General features: G+C 45.9%; 1 protein-coding gene across 4 annotated transcripts in view; it reads left to right on the top strand.

Annotated features, from left to right (window-relative positions):
* The window catches only part of acad8 (acyl-CoA dehydrogenase family, member 8), a 65,202-nt gene extending 38,584 nt beyond the window's left edge, over positions 1-26,618 (top strand). For 3 of the 4 annotated variants that reach the window (XM_078426692.1, XM_078426695.1, XM_078426694.1), the window contains 7 exons: positions 729-805; positions 966-1,103; positions 6,195-6,330; positions 9,765-9,862; positions 18,755-18,907; positions 23,536-23,638; positions 26,125-26,618. In XM_078426692.1, the coding sequence (XP_078282818.1) occupies positions 729-805; positions 966-1,103; positions 6,195-6,330; positions 9,765-9,862; positions 18,755-18,907; positions 23,536-23,638; positions 26,125-26,177 (758 nt within the window). In that variant the 3' untranslated portion in view covers positions 26,178-26,618. The remainder of the gene's footprint in view (positions 1-728; positions 806-965; positions 1,104-6,194; positions 6,331-9,764; positions 9,863-18,754; positions 18,908-23,535; positions 23,639-26,124) is intronic. The other variant, XM_078426693.1, reaches the window with a different exon arrangement.
* The last annotated feature ends 1,000 nt before the right edge of the window (positions 26,619-27,618 follow it).

Consider the following 27,618-nt stretch of genomic DNA (forward strand, 5'->3'; position numbering starts at 1 on the left):
CACTTTGTGTCTATTATCCAGGTCAGTTGGGTGTGGGAAATGAGCCTGTACCTGGGATTATGGATGGGTGTTGCTGAGAGTGGGTCAGAGCCACTCTGTCACTCTGTGTACTGCCGTGTTCTATTCTCCACTCTCCCATTATGCGTCCCATGTAAAAACGAGTCATCTCTTATAGGCAGCAGTTCCAGCGACACAAATAACTGTCAATACCTCACCCATTGGTAATCATGATGCCTACAATGCAGTTGTCAACCTGGCCTTCATTAATGCATCGTTATTTCTGGGAGTGATAGGGACTGACCATCATTCTGCATTGGGGTGGTGCAGCTGGTAGAGCTGCTGCCTCATGGCGCCAGAGACCCAAATTGCATTCTGCTCTCGGGTGCTTGGAGTTTACCTGTTCTTCCTGTGACCACGTGGGTTTCCTCTGAGTTTTCCGGTTTCCTCCCACATCCCAAAGACGTGTGGGTGTGTAGATTAACTGGCTTCTGTAAATTGCCCCTAGTGTATAAGGAGTGAATGAGAAAATGGGATAACATTGAACTAGTGTGTTTGGGTTAGCATGGACCCGGTGGGCCGAAGGATCTGGTTTCCTGATGTAGCTCCACACTAAAAACAAAACTAACATTTCCTCAGCCCTCTACAATCATGACTGAAGAAGTGGTGGGTGTGAGGGACTGTTTGCTGTGGAATGTGTCCATGTTACATTTTCTGATTCCACCCGACAGGAAGTGGCAGCGATGCAGCTTCACTGATTACTTCGGCAAGGCGAGAGGGAGATGACTACATCCTCAATGGCGCTAAGGTAATGACATAGAGACGTGTTTGCTCCCTACACTAGTGGTGCTTGTGTAGTGGTAATGTATCTCGGTTGTTTTGTTGACTGATTCCCTCATTGAGAATGGAGTATTCTAAGCAGATGAGACCTCCCAGAATGACTGATTCAGAAACTCTTACCTTTTCAGGCTTTTATCAGTGGAGGAGGGGATGCAGACCTGTATGTGCTGATGTGCAGGACTGGAGACAGAGGCCCGAAGGGCATTTCTTGCCTGTTGGTGGAGAAAGGAACAGCTGGACTCAGCTTCGGCAAGAAAGAGAAAAAGGTAAATGCCTGCACTCAGTGGGCAGGTTCTCTATTTGCCTGCACTCAATGGGCAGGTTCTCCATTTGCCTGCACTCAGTGGGCAGGTTCTCCATTTGCCTGCACTCAGTGGACAGGTTCTCCATTTGCCTGCACTCAATGGGCAGGTTCTCCATTTGCCTGCACTCAATGGGCAGGTTCTCTATTTTCATCAAGGCAGTAGCACAAACCGCAGACAAAAAAGTGCTTACTGCACGCAAGCTTATTCCTCTGATGTTATAACTCTGGAAAAGGCTACTCTGGAGAAAGATACAACGCCATAATGTTTATGCAAATGCCCCTGGTAGCTTATTGCTTGACTCATTGTAGGGGTCAGCTTGCCGATTGTGCTGTATGAACACGTTCCAACTTCTTCCTCTTTGTTCTCCCGCGGTCGGGCAGTCAAACCATCCGTAGTCGGGGCGATCAAAGCCGGCGCAGCCGACGATCGAAACCCCCATCAGGGTGATCAAAACTCCCGCGTCGGGACAGTTGAAACTCTCTCCGCCGCATGGAGCTCCCGAGTTGGCCTCTTCTTACTAGAGACCGCGGGCTTCACGATGTTAAAGTCCACAGGCCCCACGGTTGGAGCTTCGATCACCGGCAAAGGGATCGCAAGTTCCGCGATGTTAAAGTTCGGCAGACTCTTGCGGCTTGGAGCGCCGGGCCGGTCTCCAGAAAAGGCCACCAACTCCATGATGTTAGGCCGCAGTGGGGACGGAGATACAATATGGAAAAAAAATCGCATCTCCGTCGAGGTAAGAGATTGAAAAAATGAATGAATGAATAAGTTTATTGACCAAGTACATACATATACAAGGAATGTGCCTTGGTGCTCCACTCTCAAGTAACAACACAAACACACAGTAAACATTTAAGAATAGAGCATAAAACATTAAAACTTTAAGAATACAACATTACGGTTTAAACATGTGAGTGAAATAAACCAGTGCAAAAAGAGACCACAGACTTTTAGTTATTGAGTAAAGCTACTACACGCGGAAAAAAGCTGTAACCAGTTGTGTATCGCAGCTGGCTGTGGCTGCTTTGACAGTCTGGAGGCGCCTTCCAGAGGGATTTATTTCACAAAATGCTGGAGTAACTCAGCAGGTCAAGCAGCATCTCATGAGAGAAGGAATGGGTGACGTTTCGGGTCGAGACCCTTCTTCAGACTGATGAAGACCAGAGGGAAGTGCATCAAAGAGTTTGTGGCCAGGGTGAGAGGGGTCAGAGATGATCTTGCCCGCTCGCTTCCTGGCCCTTGCAGTGTACAGTTCGTCAATGGGGGGAAGGTTGCAGCCAACAACCTTCTCAGCTGATCGAACGATCCGTTGCAGCCTCCGGATGTCGTGCTTGGTGACTGAGCCAAACCAGACCATGATGGAGAAGGTGAGGACGGACTCAACGATGGCAGTATAAAACTGGACCATCATTGCCTGTGGCAGATTGAGTTTCCATAACTGCCGCAGGGTACATCCTCTGTTGGGCCTTTTTGACTGTGGAGTCGATGGTGGCCCCCCCATTTAAGGTCCTTGGAGATGATGGTTCCAAGGAACTTAAATGACTCCACAGATGTGACCATGGTGTTGTTGATGGTGAGTGGGGGAAGGGGAGGGGGAGCTCTCCTAAAGTCTACAATCAGTTCCTCTGTCTTAAGAGCATTGAGCTCCAGGTTGTTGCAATGGCACCAGGGCGCCAGCTGTGTCACTTCCCATCTGTAGGCAGATTCCACCCCATCCTGGATCAGTACAATTAGAGTTGTGTCATCTACAAACTTGAGGAGCTTGACAGAGGTGTCTGTGGAGGTGCAGACTTTGGTGTATCATATATATACAGCCGGAAACAGGCCTTTTCGGCCCACCAAGTCCGTGCCGCCCAGCGATCCCCGTACATTAACACTATCCTACACCCACTAGGGACAATATTTACATTTACCCAGCCAATTAACCTACATACCTGTACGTCTTTGGAGTGTGGGAGGAAACCGAAGATCTCGGAGAAAACCCACGCAGGTCACGGGGAGAACGTACAAACTCCTTACAGTGCAGCACCTGTAGTCAGGATCGAACCTGAGTCTCCGGCGCTGCATTCGCTGTAAAGCAGCAACTCTACCGCTGCGCTACCGTGCCGCCCCTGTAGAGAGAGTAAAGGAGAGGGGAGAGTACGCAGCCCTGTGGTGCTCCTATGCTGAGGGTCTGCAGGTCCGAGATGAGCTTTCCCAGCCTCATGTGCTGTCAGGAAGTTGATGATCCACTAACAGAGGGGTTCAGACAAAAATGTTTCCCCCAAACCCATCCCCCACCCCCCACATAAAACAAACCAAAGAACACTAAAACATACTTTTAACACTTACTAAAAATTAAGAAAAAGAAGAAAGGACAGACGGACTGTTGGCAAGGTAACCACTGCTGGTGGCGCCACTGCAGATGCTGGTTTAAACCGGATATTGGTGATTTACTTGCATGGGCAGAGCAATAGCCGATGGAATTTAATCCTGATCAGTGCAAAGTGATGCACCTTGGACTAATAAGAATACGATGTATAGAGAGAATGGTGGGCCCAATGGAATGCTGAGGAACAGAAACCTTGGTGCACTGATCTAAGGATGCTCGAAGTTGGAGCCGAGGAAGATAAGACGGTGAAGAAGATAAGATACATGTCTTCAGCTAGGGCATTTACTGTGGCAGTGGGGAGATAGTGGTCCAACTCCATTAAACATTGCTCAGGCCACTGCAGGAGTACTGTGTGCAGTTCTGGTCCCCGCACTATAGGGAAGGATGTGATTGCAGGAGAGTCTCGCTGGAATGTTGCTGGGGATTCATTTATGAAGAGCGAGTGGATAGGCTGGGTGTTTCTCTATGGAGCAGAGAAGGCTGAGGGGGGACCTCAGATGTACAAAATTATGAGGGGCATAGACAGAGGAGGCAGCAGAAAAACGCCACAGCACTGGTATCCAAACAGAGAGGCTACATTTTGTGTGGACAGTGAAGAAGCTTCTCTAATGTTACAACAACTGGAATGTGGGCAAAGGTGACTCATGGAATTTAACTCAGACATTTGTGAAGTGAAACATTTGCGACATCAAACTTGGCCAGGACATAACAGTGAAAGATATTTGGACAGGCTGATGGATATGAAGAGTTTAGAGTGATATATAGGATAAATGCAGGCAAATGGGACTAGCACAAAAAGACATGTGGCCAGCCTAGAGAAGTTGGGCCGTGTTGTTATCAGTATAAGAAGTTTAGAGGAAGGAGTAGAAGTTTAGATGAGATCTGAGGAATAATTATTTTCACCCAGATGAGGTTGGAGTTTGGATGGGGACTGAAAGGATGGTTCCCTCACAAATCTGTCATAGTATCTGAATGGACATTGGGAACATCAAGGCAGTGGGTAAAGCGAATTGTAGTCGATGGTTAGTAGGGACATGATGGGGCACAGCTGTTCGCCTCTCTGCTGCATCACTCAAAACAGAAGTTATTTATTCTCTTGCCTTTATCAATGCCATCTGTCATTAACAAAAATGACAATGAATAAAACAGCCAGCATGCAAATTGTTTAAAATCTGCGTGCTACCTCTTGCAAGAGGTACCTTACCTCTCTCTAATCCCCAACTGAGGAAATAGGTCACAACCTCAAACCCAGCCCAAAATCCATGATCTACTTGGCTGCAGTGATTGCTGCTTTTCTGTAGTGTAGGAAAATAACTGCAGATGCTGGTACAAACGAAGGTATTTATTCACAAAATGCTGGAGTAACTCAGCAGGTCAGGCAGCATCTCAGGAGCAAAGGAATGGGTGACGTTTTGGGTCGAGACCCTTCTTCAGACTGATGCTTTTCTGTATGTTTCTGTGAGATTCAGACTGTAGGCACTGGAACAAACCCACCACCATGCCTCCATAATATCCTCCACTTTCACCCAGCAGTGTCACTGGTTTTCTAGGCCAACCCCCTTGGCTCTGGCAGCTCTGTTGGGTAGATCACATTGGCATTGCTGACACCAGATTTCCAAAAAGCCACGGTTCCAAGTTCTACCCATGGGAAGATATCACCGGGTGGGAGAGAAAAGTTTAAATAATGTTCTCAGAGCTTCCTTAAAAAGGTGCAGCATCGCCACGGATTGGTGGAAATCGCTGGCCTGTGATTGCTCGAAGTGGAGGAGGAGGATGGGGAACGGTGCTGGGAACATTGAGGCAGGAGCGGGTGGAGGTCCAGCACTGTGCGGGCAACATGGTGGCACAACGGTAGAGTTGCTGCCTCACAGCGCCAGAGACCTGGGTTCGATCCTGGCTATGGATGCTGTCTGTACGAAAATTGTCCGTTCTCCTCCTGACCTGCATGGGTTTTCTCCGAGAACTTTTCTCCCATACTCCAGCCGTACCGGTTTGTAGGTTAATTGGCTTGGTATAAATGTAAAAGTTGGCCCTCATGGAGGATAATGTTAACGTGCGGGGATTGCCGGTCGGTGCGGACTCGGTGGGCCGAAGAGCCTGTTTCCACGCTGTATCTCTAAACTGAACTAAATTAAATAAGCAGCAGGCCACCAGTCTGTCAGACACCCTTGTATGCTGCCGGTCCTACTGTGGCCTCAGCTGCCACTTGAGAGCCACTTAGCACTGAGGTGGAAGCTAGATATCCATAATCCTTAGGGACAGTCTGGAAGTTGAACCAATTATTGATCCATGTCTCTTTAACTGAAGTACCCTGCGTCCACAAGGAAGGTTTATTTAAAGCAATGCTTCCCCTACCTTATGAAATGCTCCTCCATGCTAAAATACTGAATAATACCTCAAACCATTCACTTCAAGGAAGAGTCTGGACCGGAGATTCTCATGGACGACTAGCAGCCCCACAGTCAGGGCTGCTAGTGAGCTAAATAGATATTTAATTTATTGAGCTATCATTTCAATATGATTGAAGCTTCACATGCCTTGTTAACCTTTGGTGCCCATATTGGAGGTGGCTTGGTGTGGGTTGGTCACACACGCATGGTTAGGAACCACTTATTTACATTTTCTAACATACAAATGTAGATGCTGTGCAAACCTCGCTCTCGTCTGGCTTGTTTTTACAGGTTGGGTGGAACAGCCAGCCGACTCGAGCTGTGATATTCGAGGACTGTGCCGTACCCATCAGTAACTTGATTGGACGTGAGGGTGATGGTTTTTCCATCGCAATGAATGGACTAAATGGAGGAAGAATTAATATTGGTAAGAAACCAATCAATCAGTTCAGGGACTTCTACCCCTCAGTTCAGTTATGATTCATTTAATGCCTTCAAGCACTCTTGCACACAGTGTGCTGTCTTGATGGGCTCTCCTTTCATCCACTGAGCTGTGCAAATACCCCACCCTGCAACCCACACATGTTTTGGTCTTTTGAAAGTTACTGTTCAATCACCTTGTGTCACCTTTGTAATAAATAGATCAGAGTTTGATATCAATTGTAGAGAATATGCTGGACTCTCTTATTTAGGAAGTAATAATGGGGCATTTTGGAAAATAATGGTAGGATTGAAATCACCGTGTATTTCTGAAACGGAAATCATGTTTGACAGACCTGTAGTTTTTATGAGTTGTAAATCTTGGAATAAATTCAAAAGACAAACGATATGTTAGTCTTTATGACGAGGCCAACGATGCTGTGCATTTGGGCTCTCAAAAGGCCTCTGGTTAGATCATTTGGACAGGCTTTGGATAGGAAAGGTTTAGAAGGATATCATCCTAATGTAGGCAGATAGGACTCGTCTAGGAAAGCACGTTGGTTGGCAGGGGCAAGTTGTGCCAAAGGCCTTGTGTCCATGCTGTATGATTCTGTAACTCTGTCATACAGATCATTAAACTAAATTAGATTGCATGGTATTGGGGTTATATTCTAAAATTGATTGAGAATTGGTTGCTCAACAGGAAACGGCGCAGCAGTAAGTGGGCCATCCGAGGTTTGGCGGTTTACGAGGCTGCAGTGTACAGCGACAGGATTAGTTCTGCAGTGTACAGAGACAGGATTAGTTCTGCAGTGTACAGAGACAGGGTTGGTTCTGCAGTGTACAGAGACAGCCCTTGGTCCTGCAGTGTACAGAGACAGGGTTAGTTCTGCAGTGTACAGAGACAGGATTAGTTCTGCAGTGTACAGAGATAGGATTAATTCTGCAGTGCACCCTGATAGATGAAGGCCAATGTCCCAAAAGCCTTTTAGACCACCCTATCAACCTGTAGCGCCACGTTCAAGGAACGATGTACCTGCACTCCTAGATCCCTCTGCTCTACAACACTCCCCAGAGCCCTGCCATTTGCTGTGTAGGTCCTGCCCAGGTTTAACTTTCCAAAATGCATCACTTTGCACATATGCATTTAATCCATTAACCATTCCTCAGCCCACTTGCCCAACTGATCAAGATCCTGCTGCAAATTTAGATAACCTTCTTTGCTATCTACAATGACACTTTAGTGTCATCTGCTAACTTACTAATTCTGCCTTCTACATTCTTATCCAAATCGTTGATATAAACCACAAACAGCAATGGGCCCAGCACTGATCCCTGAGGCACACCACTAGACACCAGTCCAAAACACAACTTTCCACCAACACCCTCTGCTTCCTTCCATGAAGCTGATTCTCTGTCCAATCGGCTATCTTTCCTCAGATCCCATGCGATCACCATGCAGAGCTTCCAGAGCAGCCTTTCATGCAGAACCTTATCAAATGCTTTCCAGTTCATATAGACCACGTCTAAAGCTTTGCCCTCATCAACCTTTTTGGTTACATTTTCAAAAAACTTAATCAGCTTCATAAGACTATCTCCCATGTACAAAACCATGCAGATCATCCCGAATAAACCCCTGTCTATCCAAATGCATGTATATCTTATCGCTCAGGATCCTCTCCAGCAATTTGCTCACTGCAGATGTTGGATTCGCTGGTCTATAGTTCCGAGGTTTCTCCTGGCAGCCCTTCTTAAATAGAGGCACAGTATTAGCCACCCATCAGTCTTCTGGCAACTCACTCGTGTCTAATGATGATTCATATCAGCAAAGAAGCCTACAATTTGTTCACTAGCTTGGATATAGTTGATAGGACGAGGAGATTTATCTACTTACAGATGCCTTTGGCCCCTCAGGACCTCATCGACCGTAATACGGACTGTCCTCAAGTATTCTTCATTAACTCCGTTTCCCAGTCTTCTTCCACAGTAAAAGCAGGGGCATAATACTGTGGATCTGGCCCATCTCCCATGTTTCTACATGGAGATGGAGGCCCTAATCTCACCCTAGTTACACTCTTTTCCTTCTGTGCATAAAATCTCTAGATTTTCCTTAATATTATCTCATAATATTATATTTGGATTTTCCTTTATATTATCTCTTACCCCCTTTTTGTCTACTGATTTCCTTCCAAAGTGTGCACCTCAGTTTCCAAAACCCCTCCAGGGATACACGTTCCCAGCTCCCTATATCTGTCTCATGCATCCTTTTTCCTGACCAGATTCACATTTCATCAATTTAATCATAAAAGCTTACTTAATGTTAATGCCTATAACTGAGGCTGTTCTCTGCAGTAAGATTAGTTCCAAGGTTGGTTGATTGGGCCCTGTAAATTGCCTCTGTTGTGTAGATGAGTGGTGGAATTGATAATCCGAGTTCTTTACCTTCAGTCTGAATAAAATAATCCGAATACTGGATGAGTACAACAGATTTTATTCCACAGTGGAGTTCTTCCCGTGAGGATCTCCAGATACAATACAGTGTCTGAAAAGATCTCAACTAGGGATAGGGAAAGAACAGCTTTTTCCAAGATTGACAACTTTTTATACAGAAAGGAAAAGGAGTGTTACATAGGAATCAACAACCAATTACAATCTAAATACAATTCACATGGTTACAGAGAAAACAAAACCATGCTTTCAGGAAAATTCATCATCTAGAGTGGATTCAAAACTAACTTTTCCTACTTTCACACATGCCCATATAAGGAGTTGTTATTGTGGAATAAGGAAAGCTTTATCTATTCTTCTGCAGCTGCGTGGCCTTGCTTCTAACCGATTCGACACCCACGCTAACATTATAGAACATGGGACTCATTTAAGAACAAAGAAACCCTTTAGCGCCTGTTTATTCCTAAACGAATAAACACATTCTTTCCAACCAATAACACTATACTGCAATAAGAATCCATCTCATTGCTATCTACTGAAAATAAGCATTAATTTTCTATTAGCTAAAACAACAACAAAAGTGACCATCTTGCAAAAAAGTAATGATGATAAAGGATCAGGCCATTGTTAGCTGTTTGTTGGGTGAAAACGAGAAGCTGGTGCGACTTGGGTGGGGGAGGGATAGAGAGAGAGGGTTACTTAAAGTTAGAGACATACCACTGGGCTGTGAGAGGCGCAAGTGAAATATGAGATGCTGTTCCTCCAATTTGCATTTAGCGGACTTGATGGGCCGAAGTACCTGTTTCCACTTTGTGTCTCTCAATGATTCTTGTATCTATGACTCAAGTGGCGATTATGTTCCCTCCTGCAAAGCCTGATTGACTCCATCTTTATAGACCATCATTTCAAACAGGAGCTGCAAATCTCCATATGTGTGCTTTTTTAAAACATTTTATTCAACCATTTCTAATGCTGTCTTTGTTGTCTTTGCAGCTTCATGCTCATTGGGTGCGGCCTACGCTTCTATTCTTCTAGCTCGAGATCACCTCAAAGTCCGCAAGCAGTTTGGGGAAACTCTCGCCAACAGTCAGGTATGAAGTCTCTTCCTGTTGGGGTGCATTAGCAAGTGTAGAGATAGAGCAGGGAAACAGGCCCTTCGGCCCCCCGAGTCCACGCCAACCACTTGTTCACAGTACTTCCATGTTATCCCACAGTCTCATCCACTCCCTTTTTACTGTGAACAATTAATCTAAAAACTTCCACATGTTTGGGATGTGGGAGGAAACCAAAACACCCAGAGGAAACCCATACAGTCACAGGGAGAACGTGCAAACTCGACGCAGACAGAGCGCAAGGTCGGCACCCTATTGAAGATTAAAGTCCAGGTAATTCACATCAAATGGTTCCCTATCATCTGTTAATCTGGACAAAAGGTCTTGACCTGAAGGTCTGTCCATTCCCCTCCACAGATCCCAAGGTATGGAGAACCAATGCTTAGAAACGTGTGTGCATTATTCCAAGTGCTAGTGACATCTGTGAGGGTGTGTGATGTTCAGGGTGAACATTTCAGAGATTTTATGGCTTCGGATGTAGGATGTAGTGTAACAATTGGTTTGAGTCATTAGGAAAGGTAACACAGCACAAAAGGTCGGGATATTATGGAACTGGGGAGGCAAAGTTTGGACCCCTTTTCTCTCACTCACAAAAGCATCAAAATTAGGAACAGACATCGAAATATATAATCTCCTACGATTCATAATGAAGCAGGTTTTAAATCCAGGCAACACCATCACTGTATTTCTATCATGGCATTAATATCACACTGCTACATTACTCGCTCATCCTTGGTGGGGAGAGAGAAAATGCAAGTGGTAAATTGTACCATTGAGATAAGATCCCGCATTAAATCACTCTGTGACAATCTCATGGGAGCCAGAGGACTGGAATCTATTAAATATTAGAATGCAACAAAGAGGGGAATGAAGCTTTACTTTTTAACCTAACTGATTAGGATCGTCAAGGTCAGCTTTGAGGGTGTCCATCAGGGTGTGCACTCTGAAGTCTGAAGAAGGGTCTCGACCCGAAACATCACCCATTCCTTCCCTCCAGAGATGCTGCCTGTCCCGCTGAGTTACTCCAGCAATTTGTGTTTATCGAGGGTGTGCATTCATCTTGATCATGGCTGATCTGCCCCAGGCCTCTCATCAATTCACAAAGCTTTCAGTTCCCCAATCTTCCTTAAATATCTCTAGCAATGCAGCCTCCACCATCCTCCAGCGGAGAGAATCCCAGTGATTCACCAGCTTCTGTGAGAAGAAATTCCTGCACACCTCAGTTTGAAATGACAGCCTCATTATCCCTCATGATCTGATTATCCTTCGTGGGAGACTCCCAGTAGCGGGCATCCATCCTGTTATGCCGTCTTAGGACTTTGTATGTTTCAATGAAATTGCCTTTCCATTTTTATAAAAACGCCAAAGAATACAGGTCAAACTTATTTAGCCATCCTTGAGAGGGCAACCTACTGGTTTGCAGCTTAACTGTCCTCTGTAAATTGCCGCTAGTCTGTAGGCAGCAGATAAGTAAGTGGAATAACATAGAACTCGTGTGACCCAGTGGGCTGGAGGGCGTTTCCATGCACTATCTCTAAACTAAACAAAAACACTTATTGACTGTCACACATGACCAAATCTAAGAGCCTGCTCCCAGGTGGGTTCTGCAAGAACTACTCTGAGAAGTAATCCTGAAGGCAGTGCACAAATCCCTCCAGCACTGTGCCCTTGCCAGTTTGATTCATCCACTGAACATTCAGGAGGAAGCTGCCCAGATCAGCAGCTCCGTTCTTACAAGCCTTTGAGATTTCCTCATTTATTCTTTGTCCTGTCATGACAACACTTCAGCCCACAGTCCAAGTCCACCTATCTTTTTCCTCTAATATTTCTCATTCCACTCGAGACGTCCACGTAAAGATTGAGACACAGGAACTGCAGATGCTGGAATCTTGAGCAAAGCAGAAGTGTTCTTGTAGCCAAAGTATTTGTGTGGATGATCCCATCAGGTGTAACCCCAGGGTGTTATTGAGAGCTGGCAGCGTGCTGGCATGTTATTTACCTGGCAGCGTGCTGGCATGTTAGTTAGAGTTGGCAGCGTGCTGGCATGTTAGTTAGAGTTGGCAGCGTGTTGGCATGTTAGTTAGAGTTGGCAGCGTGTTGGCATGTTAGTTAGAGTTGGCATGGGTTGTTTTAATTTTCTGGGCAGATGTTAATGAAGCGGCACATTGTGTGGTCATGGGTGAATGAATCAGGGGTGGAGGTGTAACAGTGTGGCAGGGACAGTTCATTGCTGTTTACGATATATAAATATTTTTAAATGTGTTTAATTGTAAAATGAATTGCAAAACATCGTGGGGAAACCTAGAATATGAAACAATATGCCCCTCGGCCCCTTGTTCTCTCCTGCCCGTTCTATAAAATCATCGCTAATCTATGACCAGGTCTACTTTCCAGTAGTAACATCATAATCCATCAATTCACTTAATGTCCAAAAATCTTGTGGAGTCTTGAATAGAATAGGTAGAAAATCCCAAAGGTACCTGGGTGACAAAACTCACCTGGATTCTGAAGTAATAACCGCCCACCTCCTTCACACACACGTTTCTCCTGCCATCTCCAACCCAGCCAGGTCACCCATCTCCTTTCCCTTTCTTCATATGCACGGCTCCCATCCCTGCATTCCCCACTCCCTTCTTTCCCCTCCCACCAGACCCCTTGGGGCCCTTGGGTACAGCAGGCAGTGAAGAAAGTTAATGGCATGTTGGCCTTCATAATGAGAGGATTTGAATATAGGAGCAAAGAGGTCCTTCTGCAGTTGTACAGGGCCCTGGTGAGACCACATCTGGAGTATTGTGTGCAGTTTTGGTCTCGTAATTTGAGGAAGGACGTCCTTGCTATTGAGGCAGTGCAGCACAGGTTCACGAGGTTAATCCCCGGGATGGTAGGACTGTCATATGAGGAAAGATTTAAAAGACTGGGCTTGTATTCACTGGAGTTTAGAAGGATGAGAGGGGATCTTATAAAGATGTATAAAATTATAAAAGAACTGGACAAACTAGATGCGGGAAAAATGTTCCCAATGTTGGGGGAGTCCAGAACCACGGGCCACAGTCTAAGAATTAAGGGGAGGCCATTTAAAACTGAGGTGAGAAGAAACTTTTTCACCCAGAGAGTTGTGAATTTGTGGAATTCTCTGCCACAGAAGGCAGTGGAGGCCAATTCACAAGATGAATTTAAAAGAGAGTTAGATCAAACTCTAGGGGCTAGTGGAATCAAGGGATAGGGGGAGAAGGTTACTGATTGTGGATGATCAGCCTTGATCACAATGAATGGCGGTGCTGGCTTGAAGGGCCTAATGCCTTCTCCTGCACCTATTTCTATGTCTATGTTTAATATCCCTCCCTCTGGCTTTACATTGCACTCCTCTCCTTCTCTGATATTTGTCTCCTTTTCCCTCCCAGCCTTATTCCCTTACCTACCAATCTGCCAGTCAGCAACCCTCCCCCTCATCTGTATCCACCTATCACTTGCTAGAATTTAATCACCTTTTACCAGCATTCTCCCCCCTTCTCCATCAGTCTGAAGGGTCCTGACTCGAAGCATTGTTTATCCATTTTCCTCCACAGATGCTGCCTGACCTGCTGAGTTACTCCAGCACTCTGTGCTTTGCTCAAGATTTCAACATCTGCAATTTCATTTGTATCTGTGGGAAGAATGCCTTTAGAGGCTATTGGCCAAAAGCAGGTAAATGTGACTAGCTTAGATGGGACGTCCTGGTCGGCATGGATGAGTTGGGACGAAGGGCCTGCTTCCATGCTGTATGATTCCATGACTAATAGCTAGAAAGAAAGTAGAAATCATACACAAGAATGTTACTCGGACTGAATGGCTTGGATTACAAGAACAGACTGCATCGGCCAAGGTTGGGGAATCTAAAATCAGAAGGTATAGAATTTAGGTGAGATGGGAAAGACCTGATTGGCAACATTTTCACCCAGAGAGCAGTGGGCCTATGGAAGGAGCTGCCAGAGGAAAGGTTTAGAGGGATGTAGGCCAAACGCAGGCAGATGGGACTAGCTGAAATAGACTCCTTGGCTAGCATGGATGAGTTGCATGGATGAGTGAAGGGCCTCTATCTTTGCTGCATGACTAAATATATCTGATCTCCATCACCCTCGGGGACAGAGAATTATAGAGATTTAAAACCTTCTGCAAGTCATTTTTACACACCTCGGTTTTAGATGGCCGGCCAATTATTTTGTCATCGGCTCCCCTTGTTTGTTGACTCTTCCACTAGCGGAAGCCTCTGGTTTCAAACACTTAACCCTGTCAACGTTAAGAACCTCCTGTTTCAAAGAGATCTAGCTCTTGTAATCTCAAGAGATTAAAGACTTAATTTGTTTATTCTTTCCCCACAGGATATTTAACCACCCCCTCCTCCCATCCCCAAACCACACAGTCAGTCTGTGGTAGCTTCCCCGCACCCCCTCTAGAGCTGGAGATATCCTTCCCTGCGTATGCGGACCAGGCCTGTGGATAATATTCCAGTCCGTGTCACAGAGGCCGCCTGCTATCACCTTTCCTGCTGCTCCCGAGCGATATACCGGCACGTCCAAGTCCCTCCGAACATCAATTCTTTACAATCTCTCACTACTTTAAAATGTCTACTTTTCTATTTTTCTGGCAAAATGACAACTTCACATCATACTCTTTTGTTATCTCCTTGCTCGCTCATCCAGCATGATAGAAAAAAAATAATACTGAGAAATATGAAAGATGCATTTCGGTAGGAAGAATCAGGAAGGACAAAATAACCCGAAAAGCCGGGCAGCTCAGGTTCGATTGTGATCTCGGTGACTGTCTGTGTGGGGTTTACACGTCCTCCCTATGAGATGCATCACGGAAACAGGCCCTATAGACCAGCGTTCACTCTGCACACTAACGTTTTGCTGCACACGAGGAACAATTTTACAATTGTACAATTTTACATATGCTTGTTTAGTTTCTGTGATGAAAAATGATTTGTAATCTGGCAAGCAAAGTCATTAATGGATTGTTCCGCGATTCCCAGGCATACTTTACACATGCCTGGCAATTTCACGTAAAAGATCAAAAGTATTGCCTTTGATTCTTTTTCACTAAATCAGTATTCCTTGGTTAGAAACCTTTATGCCTTTGGCAAGAACCGTATGTACCTGACTGATCTATGAACTCTCCTTTTAACCTTCTCTAACCAGTTACAAGTTTGTAACTGACAAACCTGTATGCCTTTGAAGCTTGGGAGGAAATTGGAGCACCTGGAGAAAACCCACACAGTCACAGGGAGAATGTACAAACTCTGTACAAACAGCACCCATAGTCAGGATCGAACCCAGGTCTCTGGCACTGAAAGACAGCAACTCTACCGTTGCGCCGCCGTGCCGTTTCTTTGGCTGTTACTATGCCCATATTCCAAAGACAGGTGGTAGGTAAATTGGTCGTGGAAGATTATCCTTGCATGTAGGTGAATGGTAAAATCCAGGGGAGGGCAGTGGAGAGAGAGTTCATGAGACTGTTGAGAGAATAAAATGAGTTAGAGCAATTTGTGTGAAAATGAGAGCTGGTTGATTGTTTTGGTATCAGTGGGCTGAAAGGCCTGTATCCATGCTGTATAAGTTTATAATTACATATAATTAACTTTGGTTACTAATGTAACACCGTCTCTCAGTGATTGATGAAATTGGGATTATTCTCGCTTAAGCGGAGAGGGTTAAGAGGAAATATAATAAATGTTCGATGCTTTGAAGGGTTTTATCAGTAAATAAATAAAATCAGAGGTAATGTTTGTAAATATTTATGATAATAAAAGGTGATTTGAAGCGACGGTTTTTGGGTGGGCAAGGGCTGATTAGGTATAGTCAGCATGGTTTTGTTCGTGGGAGGTCGTGTCTCACAAATCTGATTTTTTTGAAGACGTGACCAAAAAAGGTCGATGAAGGCAGAGCTGTAGATGTTATGTACATGGATTTCAGTAAGGCATTTGACAAGGTTCCGCATGGTAGGCTGCTCTGGAAGGTTAGATCTCATGGGATCCAAGGAGAGATAGTTGAATGGAGAGCAAATTGGCTCCGTGGAAGGAAGATGAGAGTGATGGTGGAAGGTGGCGTCTCAGACAAGAGGCCTGTGACTAGTGGTGTGCCTCAGGGTTCGGTGCTGGGCTCGTTACTGTTTGTCATCTACATTAATAATTTGGATGAGAACATACAGGGCAAGATTGGCAAGTTTGGTGATGATACAAAAGTGAGTGGTTTTGCAGATAGTGAAGATGTTTGTGAAAGATTGCAGCAGGATCTGGATCAATTGGCCAGGTAGGCAGAGGAATGGTTGATGGAATTTAATACATAGAAGTGTGAGGTTTTGCATTTAGGGATGTCGAACAAGGGCAGGACCTACACAGTAAATGGTAGGCCTCTGGGTAGTGTTGCAGAGTAGAGAGATCTCGGAGTACAGGTGCATGGTTCCTTGAAGGTCGAGTCGCAGGTTGATAAGGTGGTCAAAAAGTCTTTTGGCACTTTGGCCTTCAGTCAGAATATTGAGTGTAGAAGTTGGAAGGTCATGTTGCAGTTGTATAAGACATTGGTGAGACCACATTTGGAATATTGTGTTCAGTTCTGGGCACCATGTTATAGGAAAGATATTGTCAAGCTTGAAAGGATTCAGAAAAGATTTATGGGGATGTTGACACAAAGTGCTGGAGTAACTCCAGGTAGTCTAGGCAGCATCTCGGGAGAGAAGGAATGGGTAACGTTTCGGGTCGAGACCCTTCTTCAGACTACGCATTTTACGGGGATGTTGCCAGGACTAGAGGGTGTGAGCTATAGGGAGAGCTTGAGTAGGCTGGGTCTCTATTCCATGAGTGCAGGATGATGAGGGGGGATCTTATAGAGGTGTACAAAATCATCAGAGGAATAGATCGGGTAGATGTACAGAGTCTCTTGCCCAGAGAAGGGGAATCGAGGACCAGAGGACATAGGTTTAAGGTGAAGGGTAAAAGGTTTAATAGGAATCTGAGAGGTAACTTTTTCACACAGAGGGTGGTGGGTGTATGGAACAAGCTGCCAGAGGAGGTAGTTGAGGCAGGGACTATCCCAACGTTTAAGAAACAGTTAGACAGGTACATGGAGAGGACAGGTTTGGAGGGATATGGACCAAGCACAGGCAGGTGTGACTAGTGTAGCTGGGATATTGCTCGCCAGTGTGAGCATGTTGGGCCGAAGGGCCTGTTTCCACACTGTATGACGCTGACAACCTCCACTGTCCTATCCTCATCGATTACCTTCAGCACCTCCTCAAAATGCTTGATCAAGTTAGTAAGACACGACATGCTGTGTACAAAGCCGTGCTGACTCTCCATAATTAGCCCGTACTCCTCTAAATGGGAATAAATCCTATCTCAAAGAATTCTCTCCAATAGTTTCCCTACAATGTCAGGCACAACAACCTATAGTTTCATGGATTCTCTCTACTTATGTCTCACATTTCTTTCACTGTTGCTTAGTTTAACTTCATTAAGCTCTATAAGACTGGTTAAGCTGCAAGTTTGGTTGCCCCATTACAGGAAGGATGTGGGGGCTTTGAAAAGGATGCAGAGGATGTTTATCAGAATAATGTGCGGATTAGGGGTTATTAGCTATGAGAGGTTGGACAAGTTAGATTGCATTTTCTAGAACGCCTGATGTTGAGGGGAGAACTGATAAAAGTAGATAAAATCGTGAGAGGCGTAGGTAGCGTAGAATTATTTTCTTGGGTGGAAATGTAAAAGACTGGATGGCATAGCTTTATGCTGAGAGGGCAAGGTTTAATGGATATATTGGGACAAGTTTTTTACACAGAGAGTGGTGGGTGCCTGGAACAAACTGCCAAGGGTGATGGAGGCAGATACGATAATGGTGTTTAAGAGGCTTTTGGATAGGCACGTGGATAGGGATATGGATCATGTACAGGCAAAGGAGATTAGTTTATCTTGTTATCATTTCCAGCACAGGCATTGTGGGCCAAAGGGCCTGTTCCTGTGCTGTAGGTTTAAGTTTATTTATAACACATGTTACATTCTATTCAAACATGTACAGGCCCTTCGACCCACTAGGTCCACGCAGACCAACATTCACCCATTTAGTTTAGTTCAGAGTACATAGAGCAAAGGAAAAGATACAGAATGCAGAATGTAGTTCTCAGCATTGTAGCACATCAGTTGCATAGATAACATTCAATGTCCTCAATGGGGCAGAGACAGTAATTTTCCTATATGTAGAAACAAAGAATTGCAGATGTTGGTTTATACTAAAGATAGACACAAAGTGCTGGAGTAACTCAGCGGGCCAGGCAGCTGGAGAAAAAGGATTCTTCATGCTCAAAGTAGGGGGGTGGGGGGGAAAAACAACTGGAGCTGAGAAATGACCTGGACAAATCAGGGCTGGAAACAGATGACCTCAGGCAGGGTGGTTGCCCTGCAGGCCAATTGTTGGCTCGGGACGGTGAGATGAATAGGAATGCACAGTGGTGAACTGTGGAACTGGTTAAACGACTAGGCTGGGGCAAGGGAGGAGGAGTTTTAGTAGAAGTTGCTTAAAATTAGAGAATTTAGTGTTCACACCGCCGGGTGAGCTATGCAAGTGAAATGTGTGCTGTTCCTCCAATCTGCAGGTGGCCTCACTCTGCCAATGGAGGAGGCCCAGGACAGAAAGGTCAGTATGGGCATAGGAAGGGGAGATAAAATGGTGAGCAACCGGGAGATCCAGTAGGCCTTGGCTGACCGAATGTAAGTGTTCAACGAAATGGTCACCAAGTCTATGTTTGGGTTCACCGATGGTCAGGAGCCCACATTGGGAACACCTGATGCAGAAGTTGTTGGATGAAGTATATGAACCTTTCCTATGTTCTACCCTCTTTCAGTATCTGCAGTTCAAGCTGGCTGAAATGGCGACCGGACTGGTGGCATCCCGTTTGATGGTACGCAACGCCGCAGCGGCGCTCCAGGAGGCTCGGCAGGATGCCGTGGCCCTCTGTGCCATGGCCAAACTATTTGCAACGGATGAATGTTTCACAGTGAGTATAGAGTACCCACCTCTGGTCAAAGGTAATGACAAACCAAGCAACAGCACTCAAGTCCAAGCCTTCAGGCTTGGATATCATACACTTGAAGAACAGGACTCGAGGATTGTGAATGTTATTCCCTAAGTCGTGCAACTACCCAGTTATTTACCCCTGGTGGTGAGGCTGCAGCTAGAAATCTGGATTAATAGTCAAGTCGTGTTTATTGTCATGTGCACAAGTACGGTGATACACAGATACAATGAGAAACCTTGCAGCAACAAAACGGGCACAGAGACTCGGACAACATTTACAAATATACATCAATTATCCATGACAGCAAAAAGTGCAAATAAACTAGAAATTAGTATAACCATACAATTAGAAAACATCCTTTATAATGCAAAACTTTTTCCATGGTGTATTTTGCAGATGTAAGATTAGGGTTGTGCAGGTCAGTTCAAGAACCTGATGGGTGTACAAAAGTAGCTGTTCCTGAACCTGGTGGTGTGTGACTTCAGGCGTCTGTGCGTCCTGCCCGACTAGCAGTGAGATGAGGGCACGACTGAATGGTGGTGAACCCACCCCCTCAACCGGAAGTGCCGGCTCCTCCTTAGCTGATGACCTGAACTCTTTTTACGCACGGTTTGAGACGGGTAACACCACCAGCTCGCCGTCTAAAAACAGCACCGAAGGGGCGCTGGCTAGCGAGGCTGGAGGGGGATCCACCGCCGGGGATGTGCACACATTCTCGGTGTCCGAGCATGAGGTGAGGTGGGCTCTGACGCGTGTGAATACGAGGAAAGCTGGAGGCCCAGATGGTATATCTGGGCGAGTACTAAAGTCTTGTGCTACTCAGCTTGCTCCAGTGCTCACCACAATATTCAACCTCTCCTTGGCAAAGTCCGTGGTCCCTGCATGCTTCAAAAGATCCATCATTGTACCGGTGCCAAAGAATACCTCTCCAGCGTGTTTAAATGACTACCGACCGGTGGCCCTCACCTCGGTTGTCATGAAATGCTTTGAGAGGCTAGTCAAGAAGCACATCTGCGCCCTCCTTCCTCGCAACATGGACCCACTACAGTTCGCATACCGTCCGAACAGGTCCACGGATGATGGGGTCTCCCAGGTTCTACACACCGCTCTCTCTCATCTGGACAGCCAGGGGGGCTATGTGAGGATGCTGTTCATTGACTTTAGTTCAGCATTCAACACAATAGTCCCCAGCAGACTGGTTGAGAAGCTGCTGGAACTGGGGCTTAGCACCCCTCTGTGTGCCTGGGTCCTGGACTTTCTCACTGCCAGGCCCCAAGTGGTCAGGATGGGGGAACACACATCTAGCTCCCTCACCCTGAACATAGGATCCCCCCAGGGCTGCGTCCTTAGCCCCCTACTGTACTCCCTGTACACACATGACTGTGGGGCCAGGTTCAGTTCAAACTCCATCATCAAGTTTACTTGGGAGTCCGCATCGCAGAGGATCTGACGTGGGCAACACACATTGCCGCACTGGTGGGTAAGGCTAAGCAGCGCCTTTACCACCTTAGACAACTGAGGAAATTCAGAGTGTCGCTGAGGATCCTTCATTGCTTCTACTCTGGGGCTGTAGAGAGCATCCTGTCCGGCAACATTACAGTCTGGTTTGGGAACAGCTCTGCCCAGGACAGGATGGCCCTGCAGAGAGTAGTGCTTTCGGCAGAACGCACCATGGGAACTACACTCATCTCCCTGCAGGACCTATACATCAGGAGGTGCAGATCCAGAGCAAGCAAGATCATGAGGGACCCCTGCCACCCCAGTAACGGACTGTTCCAGCTGCTACGGTCAGGCAAACGCCTCCGCTGTCACGCTGTGAAAACGGAGAGGATGAGACGGAGCTTCTTCCCACAGGCCATCAGGACTGTCAACTTTTATAACCCCAGAGACTAAATTTTTGTCGTCACTTTTTGTGCTATGTTTAGTAACTTATTAACTTTATTTATATGCTGTAACTGTAATTCTTTTTGTGCACAACCCGCAGGCATTGCCACTTTCATTTCACTGCACATCGAGTATGTGTATGTGACAAATAAATTTGACTTGACTTGACTTGACACTGGTGGTGGGCCGGATCTCCAACAACGATGAGAAGGCCTACCGGGAGGAGGTGGCTGATCTGGCACTCTGGTGTCAGGACAATAGCCTCCTCTTGAATGTCACTAAAACAAAGGAGCTGATTGTGGACTTCAGAAGGGCTAAACATCCAAGGACGTACACGCCACTGGAGATAAATGGGTTGATTGTGGATAGGGTGAGCAGTTTTAAATACTTGGGAGTCCGCATCGCAGAGGATCTGACGTGGGCAACGCACATTGCCGCACTGGTGGGTAAGGCTAAGCAGCGCCTTTACCACCTTAGACAACTGAGGAAATTCAGAGTGTCTCTGAAGATCCTTCATTGCTTCTACTCTGGGGCTGTAGAGAGCATCCTGTCCGGCAACATTACAGTCTGGTTTGGGAACAGCTCTGCCCAGGACAGGATGACCCTACAGAGAGTAGTGCATTCGGCAGAACGCACCATGGGAACTACACTCATCCCCCTGCAGGACCTATACATCAGGAGGTGCAGATCCAGAGCAAGTAAGATCATGAGGGACCCCTGCTACCCCAGTAACGGACTGTTCCAGCTGCTACGGTCAGGCAAACATCTCCGCTGTCACGCTGTGAAAACGGAGAGGATGAGACGGAGCTTCTTCCCACAGGCCATAACCCCAGAGACTAAATTTTTGTCGACACTAGTAGTAACTTATTAACTTTATTTATATGCTGTAACTGTAATTCTTTTTGTGCACAACCCGCAGGCATTGCCACTTTCATTTCACTGCACATCATGTATGTGTATGTGACAAATAAATTTGACTTGACTTGACTTGAACCTGTGTCGCGTCTTCCCCTTCACTGGCTAAAAACTCCACTGGCACCCACAGTTGCCTTGACTTCATCTCCTCCCTGCGCCATCTCTTGCAATGGTGCTTACTCCTTCCTCACTCTCAACTGCCCATCTCTGCTCACTAGATGAGGCTCCACTGTAGCACATCCAAGATGTCCTCTTTCTAAATCTGGTTTCCCCCACTGTTGTGGATGGATCCCTCGCCTGTGTCTTCTCTGTTCTTCACTGTTGTACTTCCCTGGTTTTCATCTTTCACCCCATCAGCCTTGACATTCAGCACATTGTGGGGGCTCCCAAGGATCGGGCCATACCACTACCGAACCCATCGGCACGGGAATGGACCAGTCCAGGGGGGCGGCCCTTAGCTACGGGAATAAAGGACAGGATTTTAGGCGCGATCTCTCTCTCGCAGACTCAACCGGACTAGAGAACACAACAAATAAATCCCTCCCAAAATACCTGGATCCTCGCCTTTATTTTGGGCTTTTCGATGCGCCACATTGGTGACCCTGACGCTCCATTGCTGTCACAATGGAGTCAAAATACATAGCCGACCGTTCGTCTGCCTCACAGGCCAACCAGGCCCCGTCTATTGACGCAGTGTCAATTAAACTGCCGATGTTCTGGACCACCTGGCCTCGCGTTTGGTTTCAGCAGGCGGAGGCTCAGTTCCAGCTGCGGGGCATTACGGCAGACGACACCTGCTATTTCTACCTGGTGGGAGCCCTTGACCAGGACACGGTCGAAGAGGTCACGGAGTTCCTCAAGGACCCCCGGCCAACGATAAGTATAAAGCCCTTAAGGAGCTGCTGCTCCAGACTTACGGGCTCACCAGGATGGAATGGGCTGAAAGGCTCCTCCACATGCAGGGCCTAGGCGCCCAGCGCCCATCAAGCCTCCTGAAAGAGATGGTCGCGCTGCTCGATGGGTACAGGCCGTGCCTAATGTTCGAGTACACTTACCTGCACCTGCTGCCGGCCGACATTCGCCTGCAGCTCACAGATGCCTCCTTTGATGACCCCCTCTGCAGTCCCTCAATCTTTATCGTCAGGAAGGACATGGGCAACTGATATGTGAGAATGGGAATGCCTGGCATGTTTCCTTCCTAGTCGTATACCATTCCTCGCTTGTAAATCTGACAACATTCCGTCGTTGCCGTTGTGAAGTTTGGAGCTCCCCAGCCACCAACTCAGCGGCTGTACTTTCGGTAAAAAGATTGCGACCATTCATGAAGTTGTTCTGCATCTTCGCAAGGCCAGGTCAGGGCAGTTGGGGAATTAACTCCTCGCCTTTTCAGCAATGCCCGTTCTCTGAAGTGAATTAATGTTAAAAAAGAATGGGTGTCTTTCAGCTCAGAAGTGCCATTGTGATTATTGCCTCTTTGAACACATCGTCTCATGCAAATGGTGATGGGAAACTGGCCCTGGAACCAGCTCACAACTCCTGAGAACCTGCAAAATATCGGGGAGATGTGCAGTCTACAGATGATTACACTGGGAAACTGATGTGAAGTAATTAATTTTACCAACTATTTAAAAACTTGCAGTGCTTTTTGGTCAGATTTTCAGGTCATTTGTGCCTAATTTCTCTATCATACGTTTACAATTTTTAAGTAACTGAACTAAATGGCGGTTCTGTGTTGCAGTCCCTCAACACTACAACCTGCATAAACGTACTGACCGGAGAATGTGTTGTTAACGCCCTGTCTCCCACAGATCTGTAACCAGGCGCTGCAGATGCACGGTGGCTACGGCTACCTGAAGGATTATGCGGTCCAGCAGTTTATGCGTGATATCAGGGTACATCAGATCCTAGAGGGTAAGCATCTACTTTTCATTTCATAGAGATATCACATGCTGTTTGGACAGGATATCTGAGTGAGAAAAGAATGAACATATGAGCTCTGGTCTGAGCCTGCCTCAGGTGATCAATCCCTGACCTGTTTCCCCAATGCGTGCCCGACGGTCTGCCTCCGTCACTCCATTTTCTGGACCATGACTGCAGCCAGTGCATGGGTTCTCCTGACTGATGATAGTTTTGCCAGCGCAAGAAAGCCATTCTTGCTCAAGTGGTTCCTTGATGCAAAGGGGAGGTACAAGGAGCTGTAGATACTGGAATCATGAGCAAAACATAAAGTGCTGGAGGAACTCAGTGGGTCAGGCAGCGTCTAAGGAGGAAATGACATTTGTGTCGGGTCCCTTCATTGACGCAGGAGGAGGCCTTTTGGCCCTCTGAGCCAGCACCTTCTTTCCCCTTCTTCAAATATTCTTGATGCTAACGGCATTAACACTTCACCTCTGGCATTCTGGGCTAATGTTTACTGTAAGAGTAAGGGCAAAGACTGTATGGTGACACAGGAAAAGTATAGAGATATGATAGGATAATGTAGTCAGAGGAACAGATACTGATTTCTGCAACGACAACCACAAATCCTGATGGCTGTGTTAACATCGCAGACTGGGCGATCGTTTTGCGGAACACCTTCGTTCAGCCCGCTTGAACCAACCTGATCTCCTGGTTGCTGGACACTTTAATTCTCTATTCCTACACAGACCTTTCTGTCCTCGGTCTCCTCCAGGAGGAGGTTCAGTTGCACCTCCTCCAACCTCATCTACTATATCCATTGTTCAAGATGTGGACTCTTGTACATCGGCGAGACCAAACGTAGACCGGGCAATCGTTTGCTAAACTCTTTAATTCTCCTTCCCATTCCCACACAGACCTTTCTGTCCTCGGTCTCCTCCATTGTCAGAGTGAGGCTAAATTCAAATTGGAGGAACAGCATCTCATATTTCGCTTGGGCAGCTTACAGCCCAGTGGTATGAATATTGATTTCTCTCACTTCAGCTTACAATGGCATGTTTCCCTTATCATCGTTACTTTTTTGCATATCTTTCATTCATTGTTCTTTATCTCTCTACATCTCTCGTTTCACTTATCCCTAACCAGTCTGAAGAAGGGTCTTGATGTGAAACGTCACCCATTCCTTCTCTCCAGAGTTACTCCAGCTTTCTGTCTCCACTGTTCTATGTTGTGTGGTAGGGCAATCAAGGACAAGAGGATGTGGGTGAAAGGGGAAACAATCTAAGCTGATCGTTTCAAAGAGGGTGGTGGGTCTGTAGAACAAACTGTCAGGACTTGAAGGCCTAAGCTATTAAGGGAGATTGGGCAAGCTGGGACTGTTCCGTGGAGAGCAGGAGGCTGAGGGGTGATCTTATGCAAGTTTATAAAATCATGAGGGGAATTGATCGGGTGAATACACAGAGTCTTTTGTCCAGGGTAGAGGAATCAAGAATCAGAGGACTTTGGTTTAAGGTAAGTGGGGTGTGGAAGAAATTAACAGAGGGAAATTAAAGGAAAAGGAAAAGCGGAGACGTTGAGGTTTGCTTCAAGAGACTTTATTGCAAGATGTCATGGAGAGATGGCCGCAGTTAACTGCTCACCAGTTCTCTGATTTTGCAGCAGATTTCGCCGACAGTTATACTGTGCAGTAAACAACCTTTTTTTGTTAGATACAATTATCCTGTCATTACTATCTACTTCATGGGTACTAATTATTTCATTAGACATAACATACTTTTTGTTTATGTCAATCTTATTCAACAACAGGTGGTTGGTTAATCCAAGTCAAACATAATACAAGGGCATCTTGAGATTATTCTATCTCATCTTTCAAGCAGACCGCGCCACTGCCCCCTCTCCAAGCCAACCTTTTTTTTTTCACTGCAACGTTTCTACACTACTAGTTGTATGGGGTGTGCATGGTCTGCCCAGCTTGACATTCCATCTGCTATAGTAATCCAGCATCCTGTAACGTTCCACTGAGAAACAGGCTTCCTTATCTCTGTCGCATTCCCAGACAAGAGAAAAACAGGTACAATGTCAATTCTCAAACGGATAATGTGTCTGAAACTTGCCTGAAACTTGCCAAATGCCACATCCGCACACCCTTTTGTTACCTTGTTTAATTCCGATCCAAATTAAGTAAGAAAGGATTTAATTTTTTTCTTCTACAAGGGGAAAGAATTAATAGGAACCTGAGGGTGTTTTTTTCCTCAGAGGGTGGTGGGTGTCTGGAATGTGCTCCCAGAGTAATTGAGGCAGTGGTACAAGTGCATGGATAGGAAAGGTTCAGAGGGATATGGGCAAAATGCAGGCATATGGGATTAGCTTAGACAGGGCATCATTATCGACATGGACCTATTGGGCCAAAGGGCCTGTTTCCTTGCTGGATGATTCTCTGAATGTAGTACCAAGCCTCATTGTCTTGATGAGTAAAAGTTGGTTTTTTTTGCTTCCTGTAGGTACCAATGAAGTGATGCGAATGCTCATCTCTCGGAACCTGTTCCATGACTGATTCCACTCTGAACATGTACAGTTCTACAAAGTGGAAGCACTTCACTTTGTCAGTTATCTATCATGAAAAAGGTCAAACAACAGCTGTATATATAGAAGGATCCAACATTAAATATTAATATCACAGAGCTATATCTCCAAACGAAAACTACTCTCCAATGTAAGGTACTTGACCATTTGGATGCAGTCAGTCTCTGTTCTGTTTATTCCTTAGCTGTAACACGGTAATGTTCAGCATTTCAAATCCATGTGTCAAAACAGACCGGAGTGCCTGGATAAGTAAAATATAACAGCTCTTGTTCCGGTTGTGAGTGTAGATTGGAGCTGTAGATTACATTAGACCACTAGCAGTTAGCACCATTGGAACTTTTAATTACTTCAGATATTTAATATTTGGAGGGTCCAATAAAATATTAAAAATCGTTTTTTTTCCTTTGTTTTACTTTTATTGCCATCTACTTTTACTTTGTATTTGTTTCTGCTGTGTTTACATGCACAAATTAAAATGGACTCACTTATGAAATAGATTTACCAAAAAAATCATGCTTGACAAATTTCTGAAATAATTGAGGATAAAACCAATAAAGTAAATGTGGAGAACAGTATTGAAGTTCCCCAAGGCTGTTAGCGACGTTTCAGTAAGAGAGTAGTGTGCAATATTAAAGTACATGGGAGATGCTGACTTGGATGGAGAACTGGTTAGCAGGTGGAAATACTGCGGCACGGTAGCGCAGCGGTAGAGTTGCTGCTTTACAGCGAATGCAGCGCCGGAGACACAGGTTCGATCCTGACTACGGGTGCTGCACTGTAAGGAGTTTGTACGTTCTCCCCGTGACCTGCGTGGGTTTTCTCCGAGATCTTCGGTTTCCTCCCACACTCCAAAGACGTACAGGTATGTAGGTTAATTGGCTGGGTAAATGTAAAAAAAAAAAAATTGTCCCTAGTGGGTGTAGGATAGTGTTAATGTACGGGGATCGCTGGGCGGCACGGACTTGGAGGGCCGAAAAGGCCTGTTTCCGGCTGTAGATATATGATATGATATGATATGATATAAACAGGTCCTATTCTGAATGGCAGACAGTGATTTGTGGGGAAAAGCCTGGTTTAGTGCTTGCACACAGCGATTCACAGCATGTGTTAATGATGTCGATCAGGAAAGTAAATGTAATCTCAAAATTAGCGGATGATTCAAAACTGAGTGAAAGTGGGAGCTGTGAGAAGATGCAGTGAATCCCCAGTGTGATTTGGGCCATTGAGTAAATGGACGGTCAGTGCAGTGTAAGAAGAAACTGAGGATGCTGGTTAAAACCAAAGATAGGCACAAAAAGCTGGAATAATTCAGCGGGATAGGCAGCATCTCTGGAGAGAAGGAATGGGTGCCGTTTCGGGTCGAGACCCTTCTTCAGGTCTCAACCCGAAACGTCACCCATTCCTTTTCTCCA

The sequence above is a fragment of the Rhinoraja longicauda genome, chromosome 32 (assembly GCF_053455715.1).
Source record: "Rhinoraja longicauda isolate Sanriku21f chromosome 32, sRhiLon1.1, whole genome shotgun sequence".
Taxonomy (NCBI): Eukaryota; Metazoa; Chordata; class Chondrichthyes; order Rajiformes; family Arhynchobatidae; genus Rhinoraja; species Rhinoraja longicauda.